This window comes from Micropterus dolomieu, linkage group LG23 (assembly GCF_021292245.1).
Source record: "Micropterus dolomieu isolate WLL.071019.BEF.003 ecotype Adirondacks linkage group LG23, ASM2129224v1, whole genome shotgun sequence".
Lineage (NCBI taxonomy): Eukaryota > Metazoa > Chordata > Actinopteri > Centrarchiformes > Centrarchidae > Micropterus > Micropterus dolomieu.
In genome coordinates this window covers 32,249,534-32,261,558 of record NC_060172.1, presented here as the reverse complement: position 1 = coordinate 32,261,558, position 12,025 = coordinate 32,249,534, and the positions used below count along the sequence as shown (strand labels likewise).

The following is a 12,025-nucleotide window of genomic DNA, read 5'->3' as shown; positions in this document are numbered from 1 at the left end:
TTCTCTTGTAGCCCATCCCAGCCTTGTGCAGATCAACAATCTTGTCCCTGATGTCCGTAGAAAGCTCTTTGGTCTTGCCCATGGTGGTGATGTTGGATGCTGGTTGTTTGGGTGTTGACAGGTGTCTTTTATACAGGTAACGAGGTGAGGCAGGTGTATTTGATGTAGATAATTGGTTGGGATTGGGGCTGTGTCTTAAAGAAAGACTAACTGGCTTGTAGGAGCCAGAATACTTGCTGTTTGGTAGGGGGTCATATACTTGTTTTTCCTCATCAGATGATTATCAATTGTTATAAATTCATATGATGTGATTTTCTGGAATTTTCTTTGGGATTCTGTCTTTCACTGTTAGAATGTACATATGATTAAAATTGTAGATCGTTGCATTCTTTGTAAGTGGGCAAACCTGCAAAATCAGCAAGGGGTCAAATACTTATTTCCCCCACTGTAACTACTGCCACAATAAAGTTCTTATGCAAGGTATGTTCATGTTCTGTGTGTGTGTGTGTGTTTGTGTGTGTGTTTGTGTGTGTGTGTGTGCGAGTGAGTCAGGAGTTGCAGTGTGAGGTGGGGTGTGTCAGTGTGGAGGATGAGTGATTACAGTGGACAGTAATCCTGCCGATGGATTAGCAGGTGGCATTAGGAGAAGTGGGGGTGTAGCACACCACCACCTCTGAACTGTCACAATATGGAGCAGCAGCTCACTGGGCCTCACCTCCGTCTGCTTCACCCCAGCAACACACCCTGGACATTGTAACACACACTGTGGGATGGTTAGACAACAAGAATGATGACCACTGAACTGATGAATGGGTTATCTACGCCTACATTGTTGACATTGCTAAAGGCTGCTTGTTGTTGCAGGGTGGGAAAACCTCGTGTATCTCCACAGAGGAAGTGTATATTTTTTGCCTGATGATGATTAGGCTATTTTTGATTTTATCTACGTGGTTTTGAAAATGTGTTAAATTCAATCGTTGAATTTAAAAGCAAAAATCTAAAGTGTGTTAGAAGCTTTTCATCTGGCGGCAATTATATCATTGTGCTATTTCACTCATGCTTTCACTTCAGGTTTTTACCTGACAGTGACTGTCCAGCCTTTTTAAAATAAATGATTTTTTAAAACCAAACTCTCTTAAATCATGGGGATGTCAGTTTTCTACATTCTTCTATTGGGAGCTATGACTTTGTAATATATTACACAGTATTAGATGTTGATACATTTTCTATTATTGAAACTGAAAATGATATATGATAAGGACTTAGTCAGGAATTACATTCTGTCCCTATATAATATTTTATATTGTGCATCTAATAAGAGTGTAACACCTTACTATATGAGTATGTCAAATATCATGAGTGAATGTGCAAACATTTGATTTGATAGTCAGCTAAACCATTTGGTTAATGTCTTGGCCATTTAAAATTTCCACTGCTCTATTCCAGTTTTATCATCGTCCTCTTCACATGTGCTGGTCAAAAAATAGAAGCAGCATCAGATGTTTATTTCTTTAATTAGCTTCTTTCTACTCTTCTCTACTTTCTTTTTCACACATCAGATTTTCTGAGTACACAGTAAGTTGCAATCACCTCAGAAGACACAGAATGTAAGCAGATAGTGATAAAGATGCAATATTATTTGATTATTTAAAAGAATGTAGAAAAGGTATTTCACATCACATGTGAATGTAAAAGGGCTCCCGATTCCTCTTACTGTTGCTGCAGTGGAATATACCAAGTGTGCTACAATCAGTTGTATAGGTTCAATTCAATGGACTTACAGCTGTGTACTTCAATTTATAATTAATCAACCCTATTTCAAGACATAGAAGAGACGCCGTTGCCTTTTTTCAGAGGGATAAATCTGGCTTCACAACACTGTCCTGACAGGTTTATTTGTCTGGTATCTCAGCCAACTAATTCCATTAAATTGTTAGTGAAGACAGATCAGGTGGAACAAAACTCACCCAAAATCTTCTTTTGCAGTAATGTGCATATGTACCTACTTAAAACTAGAAGAAAGCTGACATTGAAATAAAACAGTGCAAACATTTTTTTATTATTGTTTCCACAGTACACAGTATGGACTGTATTTTTCTCAAGGACACCACAGCATTTATCAGTTAAAGATGAATTGTTTTTTTGAAAATAGAATTTTTGTAGGATTGGACATTGGATAAATCTGCTTTTCATTATTATAAATCCAGCAGCCTTTTTATACTTGGGCTGCAGCTTATAGCCTCTCTATCTTTGAACCGAATAAAGCTGACCAGCAGGGCAACGTAGGCTATGGCTTTCCCCTAAAGTCTGTTCACCAACTTGACAAGTGAGTTTTCACTGACATCTGCTGGAGAAACATTCACTGTCTTTCATCTGACTGATCTGGTAGTAGATGTACTGTATAGGTGTTGTTGAATAGGCAGCCCTGTGATAACATTTTATGAACTTAAAGTTTGTCTGGTTTGGCAAATGTATAGCTAATCTAAAACATGTGCTTTACTTTAAATACATACAATAATTTTAACACCTACAGTGTTGCAATTCTGAAGAATCATCTGTAGGCCTACTATTATGTTTGACTCTTGTATCTGAAAGGTTTGCTGTGGTAAGTATACTTCAAAAATGACATTGGTTCCTTAAAGCGAGACAGGGTCATGAATGTCTATCTGAAAATAAAGTGCATAAAAAGAGAATGAGTGAACAGAGATGGATGCAACCAGAAAACAAGAGATAAATAGCAACAGGTTATTGATAACAGAATCGCCTTTCAAGAAGTAAGCCAGTGCTTTGACTTGAGATGTGTCAGACAGTAGCCTACCAGTAGATGGCAGGATCAGGCACCAGATGCGTCCAGTCTGTCATCAATTTACAGCACAAAGTAGAAAATCAACGTGTTGCGTTTCAGAACCTCCGGTCGATGCGTAATTAAGATACACAGAACTAAAATGAGATAATCTGTTAAGAATTCTAATTGTTTTAACTTGAAAAAAAAATGACCATTGATGATTATTGACATGATTATTTAAAGTCAGCACGGAGCAACGTTTCGATGAGAGAGGTAGACATGAGCCATACAAAGAAAAACCTCGCTAAAAAATTAACAGTAAAGAAACAGAAAGCCAACTTGTGGGAGACACATTTCTTCATGTGAAAGCACTTTTGTCAGGAACATCATTTTCCCCTCTTCGCTGGAACGTTTACGAGCACTAAATGCTAAATATCCCATAAACGTGAACGCAGCTCCTCCCAAACCCGGATGTTTTGCTTCATGATAGTTTAAAGGCTAATGAGAATAAGCCAGAAAAATACCGGCAACTTATGTCTTCAGAATAAAATGAACTTCATTAAATGAGCTGAGTTAATCCTGCAGGATGCTTCGAGAGTCGTATCCCTTCGCGGAAGACAGTTTCAGCCGCTTCCCGTCGCAGAGTAACATTTACGGGCTGTGCCAGGCCGGGGAGCAGGAGCTGCTGGCGGCCACTCTCAAGGGGAAGGTGCTGTGCTTCAGATACCAGGAGCTGCAGCAGAAAATCCGACCTGTGGCCAAGGAGGTTCAGTTCACCTACATACCAGGTAATGTTCCTCACCGGAAAACTGGACGACAGTAACGTTACCTGATCAAAGCAGCAGAAGTTCTCTAGAAACGGATTATTTTGTGTGCTGTTGAATATATCTTAACGTTACTGGTGTATTATGATGTAACGATTGCAATCCACATTGTGTTCAGTTTGTTCAGACCTCGTGTAGGGTAAGAATAAATCAGTTTTATTATTGTTTAATTTGCTCTAGCTGCTGCATTTGCATGTGAATTAGTCTGTTGATGTCAGGCTACATTTACTCTAGTACTGCACATAAGTACTAGTTTTAGGTACTTTCACTTCACTTGTGTATTTCCAATCGATGCTACTTTATCCTTTGATTCCACATTTCAGAGGGGATTATTGTACTTTTTACTCCACTACATTCATCTGACGAATGTAGGGGAGTATGATGACATATATATCTGGATAGTAAACACATTTGAAATTGTTTATGATTGTTGTAACAGTTACTTAATAATTATTACACCACGTAGTGTTGTAGTCACGACCGCCCAAACCGAGACCAAGTCAAGACCAAGACTTTTAGGGGCTGAGAGCAGTCGAGACCAAGACCGTGGGAGGGCGAGACCGAGTCAAGACCAAGACCATTTCCCCACATTACATGACACACAATAAAATGTGGAACGAGATCATAGGTACTTCTCAAATTGATCTGAAAGATCCACTTTCCCATTAAAACACCCACATACAAACACTAAGAGCTGAAATCAGCTTAAGCATCTTTATCCAACACACCTTTTCCATGTTTACCATCGTGGGGAGGGGGGGGCAGTTGTTAACGGTAACATTTTTAATCAGGGTTATTGGTTAAATTTGAAACAAAACATTTTATATCCAGTCAAAGTTAGGATCTTAACAAATAAATCAGACAATGCACATGCAATTTATTGATTTTCCCAAAGTTATGGTCTTGACTGGTCTTAAAATCCTGGGTTCTCCATGACCGAGACAAGACCAAGTACAAATGCGGTTGACTCTGAGACGAGACCAAGACCATCAAAAAGTGGTCTTAAGACTGGTCTCAAGACCAAGACCGGTCTCGAGTACTACAACACTAACACCACGTTTACTTTACCTTCTTCCACTGATTTTCAACTGCAACCATCAGTCTTGTAATGAAGTGGTGTGGTAGTATGAAAGATAACAAATTCCAATTAAAATGTATTTTCTGCCTCAAGTAATCTGACTAAACCAACAAGTCCGGGCCTAATCAGTGTTTAGTAATACAGTTTTTGTAACTCAGAGTAATTGAGTCCTGAAAGCTGTGCTGCAGCTGTGTTGTTGGTTGATGCTACAAAGATTTTATCCTGTCTTCTTTATCTAGTTGATGCAGAGATTGTATCAATTGATGCCTTCAACAAGTCTCTACCCAAAAGAGGCCTGGTGGTGGGAATCACATTCGTCAAGGTATTTTAATTGTCAGAGCATGTGTATAGTTCACTATAAGGGTTGTAAATCATTTCTGAAGTTATATAAGCATTGTTAATTATGGCTGAACTCCTGCAGGACTCTGGTGACAAAGCCACACCGTTCCTGAATATCTACTGTGACTATGAGCCTGGTTCAGAGTTCAACCTAGAGTCTATTGCACGTGAGTGAAGCAGTGTCCTGATGTGTACGGTGCTCACAGATGTTTCAGATGTTGATGGTAGTGTGTGTCTCTGAACAGAGAGTTGCCTGAATCTGGAGTTGCAGTTCACGCCCTTCCAGCTGTACCACACAGAGTAAGTTTGCTGTTGCAGGGCTGTGATACAATGGGAGCGGATGAAAATACAAGTGCAGAGGCAGTTAGCAGCTAACTCTCAGGTTCACTGTGGCTTTTCAGCCTCACAAAGATAGCTCACATGGTAACTAGTACTGCAGGCCAAACCTGCACGGGGCATGTAGCCAACTCCTGATCAATCAGTTGTGAGGAAAACATTTAATCACCATTTGTACTGGACCCCAGAATGGACAAAATACTGCACTCACATTACAGTGACGAGTACAACCGAGCAGAGTGACATCATCACAAAGCAGTACACGATATAAAAAAGTACAATGTGTCCTAAAAGCACCTTTATCATGGCTTGTAACACATATCCATTATCTGCAGTGTTCTGCTCTACATCAACAACAAATTGTGATTGTGATGTCATAACTGATTATATAGATTTAACAAATAGAAACTTACCAATTCCAACTACTTAATACGTTCAAATGTCTAACGTGTGTTGTGTGTATATATGTGTGTGTGTGTGTGTATATATATGTGTGTGTGTGTGTGTGTGTGTATATATATATATAATATTCTTGTGCTGTTTTATGCTGTGCTTTTGTCTTACTGAAACTTTTATTGCTGCAATGAATTACAGTTACCACTATTATTACCTAATGCCTCTCTCTGTCTAAGGGTTTATCTCATATGAAATGCTCCACTCTTGATAGTTTTGTGTGAAATAAATATTTGTACTCAAGAATGGGCTTTAGTGTCTTGATGGCTGATATATTGTCAGCAGCTTCTGTCTGACAGAAAGCATGACAGAGTGTATCTGCATAGTAAATGTCAGCAGCCTTTTCTCTCTCTGTCAGAGTGCAGTGTGAGGATGGAGGCAGAGAGACTGTATTTCTGCTCAGCGGTCATGACCAGAGGATCCACCTGTACAAGGAGGTCAGATCAGAGACTGGATGAACTTGAGGGAGTGTGTGTGTGTGAGACAAGATTTTGATCAAAACTTAAACATGTAGATTTAATCTGTTCCTTTCCATTATCAGTAGATCTGTGTATAAATGTATGCATGTAAATTAGTGCGTTTATGTGAGTATATGTTCTCAGGTGTAGTAGTGAAGTATAGTACCTTTGATACCTTAGTATTTTTAATTACATGTATCAGTCCAAGTATGACATTATAGACATGTTTTGCTTTTCAAAATTAATAAATTATATTATAATATATTTTACAATTAAATATACCAAAAGACCAGTCCATTATTATTGTCTTATCTTTCTATGTGTAAAGACTTTCAGTCAAAGTTTATAAAGTAAAATATTCGTACCTCAGTTTAGAAGCTGTTCTGGAGCTTTCGGTCGCATCACGTGATCTTCTCCTGTAGATGCAGTTTGCTCAGTTGTTATGGTAATATAGATGTTCACTTGAAGTACTCTCTGCCCACGTTGGCTTAAAAGTCGAGTTTCAAAGTGCATCCTTGACCTCGGAAACAGCTGTTGACAACATCAAGATTCATTATTCTGTCAATGCTTGTGGACTAAAAGGGATGAAACTGTTTTCCTAGCAAGAGAGACTAAACAAGATGAGATATCATGCAACATCAACATAAAAACATCAGCCTGACTCTCCTGTTTCCAACAGAACGCTTCCCTCCACCAGTTTGAAGAGCAGCCAGTGGAGAGACTGTTCCCTGAACTACAACAACTGCCCAGCAAGTTAGTTCCTTGTGCTCTGTTTGCTCTGTACCTGTCATTGTTTGATTGCGTGTGATGTGTAAATCACTCTTTTTCTCTCTGTCTGAATCAGTTTCATGATATTTCTTACTTTATTCTCAAATCTTGACTCAAAAGACTGTTCCATTTATCATATAAGAGAATGTTAAAGTTAAATCCCCCCATATCTCATTAACAAATGCACACTGTAATGTAGAAAGCACAACAGCAACCATGTCACTGCAAAACGAAAAGTAACAAAAGAGGACGACAGAAATATAAAATGCAATAGACAAAGAAAAGAGGAACGTTTTCTGACAATAATGCGATAAGACAATATACAGAGGATGGAAGTAGGAAACCATCAGCATTAATATTACATATGAGCCAAAGGCAAAAAAGTGATGTTTCACTGCTGTCTGTGTCAGTAAGCAAATACCGTTTGTCAACACATTAGCTGAACAAAATGTACCTGCATGTATGTGCTTAATGCTTGTGTTTGCCCTCCCTCCATGCAGTGTGCTATGGCTGGATGTGTTGGGTATAGCTGGTGGCCGACGACTCTCAGCGTTTGGCTGTCAGAACGGCTGCGTTGGACTGGCTGTGGTCAACCAGACAGGACCGGGTGAGGGAGACCTCAGATTAATGGTTCTCTGAGATTTAGACCGGTTCAACTCTGTCACTGTCACATGGCACATCTGATGACTTTTCACAAATTTCGACTCCAGAGTGTGATTGAGGAATACAGTGAAGCCACCCCTTCCTTCCTCCAGGGGCGCTGAACACATCTGTGCCTTTGGCCAGACTCCTATGTTGTATTATTTAAGTGGGTAGTATGCATAGAGTATACCTTAAAGGCACTGCATAGAGGTGGTTTCACTTCTTATGGCTCTTAAGACCTCTGCCAAGGTTGAAGGTGGGAATTATGTGGGGTCACTTTACTATTCTAATAAGATAAAGATGGAGTTTGTCCCTGTCAGGTGCAAACAAAACAACAGGAGAGTCATAGCGATGTCATTCAAGCACGGCATGTACACCCCCCCGCAGGCCTGAGAGGGGAGCGACAAGGTTAGCAGTGGGGGGGGGTAACCATCTTGGAGTAATGGGTGAACAGTCCCAAGTTGGAATAAGTTGTTTTTCCCGTTCTTCCCATTTTTGCTCCTTCACTCATTAACTATAGGCTTTTGTTTACAGCAAACATTTTCCGTTATCATAGTAGGAAAATCAGTTACTAATAGCATTAACAATGTTCTATTCAAGTGCCCCAGTAAGGCTGCATTCAGACTCTCTGTGTGGAAAAAAATGCAGCCCTCTGATTCATTTGCACGGAGCCAGTCTGATGGTGCAAGCGGAGGTGCCAGCATGAAGGGGGCTCCAGCATGAACGCTGTTATTTCTACTTATCTTGTGACTGTTATGATGAAAGAGAAGATAGTTGTAAAATCCTGTCTGTGTTTGTATTACAGACCGTTGTTTAGTGTTCTGGCATCTGATAAGCCTTTAAAGCATTTCTTTTCCTCAAACAGGACTTCTTGGATCGCACCCTAACCAACACAGCCCCTTGTGCTGTTTTCTGTCTGAACCCACTCTAAGCCACGACAGTGTGAGATTGAGCCAACATGTGCAGTACTGGGATCTTAAAACTGAAGCAGCTAAATGGAATTCAGCCATCATACATTTGATCATTAAACAAATTATTTACACCCGTGTCATGGTTGTACATTTTGCATCTATAAAATGTGATGCATTGAATTGTGGGATTGCTAGCAGAGACTTGAAACATGCTATGGACGCTACTGGTTTAATTCCATTGTGGGAATTTTTGAGGGCACTACATAGTGCATAAAATTTCACACTGTGTGTGTTGAGAAATCCATGTTGGAGGCAAATATCTTATTTTGTCAATTTGAGTATGAGGACCCCTCTCTGATGGGGTTTTCAAAATGTACCTCTTTTATATATTTTCCATCTTGGTTCTATATTAAATAACCATGAGATGCAGTGATCATGAATATATTGTATTTTGTCAGAGGTTTTGCAGAGCTGGCGGTTCCAGTTTGACAGTCCAATTTCTACAGTGCTGCTGTTTCCTCTGAGCTGCCATACAGAGCCCAACCAGCCCAGTGGAGAGAAAAGTATGTAACTGCTCTATTTCACATCTTAAGACCTGTATCCCTATGACTTTCAAGTACTGTTTTTTGACTGTGTAATTTCTTTTTCAGGGGTGGAAATGGAAAGCTACAACCTTCTGGTAACCAGTGCTATAGAGATGGCAGTTGTTTATAGGTCAGAATCAGATAACTTTGTGAAGAGATCAAATGGTTTGGTGCATTTGTGGTTGAGAACATGAGTCCAGGATGTGTTCAAACAGTGTTTTATTTGCGCGTCTGTGTTTTCTCAGAGATGTTGAGGAGCGAGGCTTGTCTCGCCCTGTGTGCCTCTCAGAGAGTGACCAGTGGGATGCAGTGCTTTGTGCTCTGGTTATTGACCTGGATTTTGACGGACAGAAGGAGGTGCTGTTGGGAACATATGGGCAGGTCAGAGCTCCTCTATTAATGGTGGTTAATAGTACTTCAAAGGATAAAGCTGGTGATAGTCTAGATTTTCATATTGTCAAAAAATCCCATGAAGTTACTTTCTGACTGCTTCAGCCTGTCTGTGGCTCTCAGCTCCAAGCCCACTGGTTCCTACTGAGGACATAAATCCTTTTAATAAATTAAATCTTTCACTTTTTAAAAAGGGTCAGTAATTTTACAGCTGCTCACTGTAGTTTTTAACAAACTTTTCTCAAACAGGAGGAAATAGTACATTTGTTCAGGACTATTTTCAGATGCAGATTAACGCACATTTGGTGCTCCAGTGTCACATATCTTGTTTTGTCTACAACTCAAAGATATTCAGTTTAATGACTCAAACCTGTTAATCGATTATCCCAATAGTTGGTGAAATATCTATAAATAGTCAACAACTAATTAATTATGCGATTAATCGTTGCCGCTCTACACTAGAGAGACATTCACAGCAGCAGGATGATGTCTGTGCGATTGACATGTCAGCCAGTGCAACAGTGAGGCTCATTAACGTGTTTTTAATATATATTTTTATAAAAATGGAGCTCTATGCCACAGAGGAAGAAGGTATACCAGGCATGGATAGGTAAAATGACCTAAACAGTAGGTCCAGATCAATTGAATACGCTTGAACAAGACATAGGACATGTTTGTTGTCACGTTTCAGGCATCTGATTAGAATGACCGATGTGGTTATCTGCCTTTCTCCCACACAGGAACTCCTTTGTTACAAGTTCCAGCCAGCAGGGAGAGGACAAGATGGACAGTTTCAGCTGCAGTGGAGGCGGAGCTTTAAGAGTCCTTTGCTGTCCATCATCTACTTAGACTTGACTGGGGACGGTTTGAGAGAGCTGGCCGTCCTCACACTAAAGGGACTGCATATCTTACAGGTGACAGTTCTGTTACAGTGACATAATAAAAGCTACATTGTAGCTTCCTGTCAGGGTTGGTGCTTCTCTGCTATTGATCCTACTGTTGTTCTGTATATTCAGTATAATAGATAGCTCATCTGCTGACTAAGTCAACATAAAAGCATGCTCTTGAATTGAGAAATGATTTTTTTTTCTAATGGAGAGGTGGATTGTAATTGCTGACCTCTACTGGCCACCAGGATAAATTGCAGTAGAACTGATGAGATTTGAGAGATTTTGCAGGCCCTTAGCCTCCTTTGTCTCCTGTGTCCTCTTGATCTGTGTTGGCCTGTAATTGTCAAATATCTGATAAAGACATAATGACCAAATACTTTAATAAAATGCTTTACATTTGCTTTTCTCTATTTAAATTTGGGTTTTCCGTCATCATTTGATGCCTGTTGTAGCATCATTCTCCATCACTGAGAAGTTGGCCAACAACCCTAACAAACCCCAAAGAAAAATGATTGCCATAATCTGCTATGTAACAAAAAATATCTCACTTTATGCACTATTTCAGCTTTGTCACTTACACGCATCCAGTACTAGACAACTCCTGTACCATTTCTATAGCAAAGCTCACTGCTGATATTTCTTCTGCACAAATCAATTCAACAGAGAAATCTGTTTAAATACTGTATATCTCATTTGATGTATTATTTTGATCCCTGTCTTTTCAGCATACTCTTACCAGCACTGCTGATTTGGTCCTTGAGCGGCTCGCCCAGAGGGTGTCAGCGCTGACCGCCGGCTCTGAACTGGACTCAGCCAAAGCTCAAGACACTGAGCAGAAAGAGGAGTGTTAGCTCAGACGCCATTAAACTAAGACAAACAGTGCATTTTCTTTACATGTGTAAATCCCAATTGTTTAGACTGCAGGGTTTGCCTTTTTGCAGGTGTAATGTGAAGAAGTTATAAATTTGAATGAAGAGCTCACATTAAGCTATGAGGTGATGTGCTGTAGATAATGTACATTTGCAGATAATAAATGATGTTGTGTGTTGGGTATTCATTGCCTATGTTATTGTTGCTTTCTTCCTTTGTGTAATTAATTTGACTTCATATTGAATTTCAGAATGTTAGGATTAGGAAGATTAGATTAATTAGGACTGGGATTATTAAACTTATCTCTAATTCAAACTTCCTTTTTATTCAATCTTTCTGAGACTAATGTCTCAGGATGGTGACACCCAGAGAACTTCAGAAATAAGTGGAACTGGACTGGAAGTGCATTATTAGCATATTTCTTTTTTATTTGTGTGTGGAAATGATATAGTGAAATAGATTTTAATACTGAACACCAGAACCAATAATATAGCACAGACATGTTTTTCAGAGTTTAGCATTACATAATAAAGGTTCCAGTGCTGTTATCAGTTTACCTGAGGTGTTCTATTTTTAGGTTCAGAAAAAGTCAAAGGAAAACAAACCAAACTAAAAAAGCAATGTAGAAACATTTAGTACAGTCCAACTATTTGTATAGAGATAGTGAGATGAAGTGGAAAAGCAGTGGCTTCAGGAC

General features: G+C 39.5%; 1 protein-coding gene across 1 annotated transcript; it reads left to right on the top strand.

Moving 5' to 3' along the window:
* The first annotated feature begins 3,229 nt into the window (after positions 1-3,229).
* Positions 3,230-11,511, top strand: kptn (kaptin (actin binding protein)). Its single transcript, XM_046039754.1, has 12 exons — positions 3,230-3,573; positions 4,927-5,009; positions 5,109-5,193; positions 5,272-5,326; positions 6,174-6,252; positions 6,953-7,026; positions 7,542-7,648; positions 9,053-9,157; positions 9,245-9,308; positions 9,424-9,559; positions 10,309-10,482; positions 11,184-11,511. The coding sequence occupies exons 1-12, from the start codon at positions 3,372-3,374 to the stop codon at positions 11,307-11,309; spliced, it is 1,290 nt and encodes a 429-aa protein (XP_045895710.1). The 5' UTR covers positions 3,230-3,371; the 3' UTR covers positions 11,310-11,511.
* Positions 11,512-12,025: the final 514 nt, after the last annotated feature.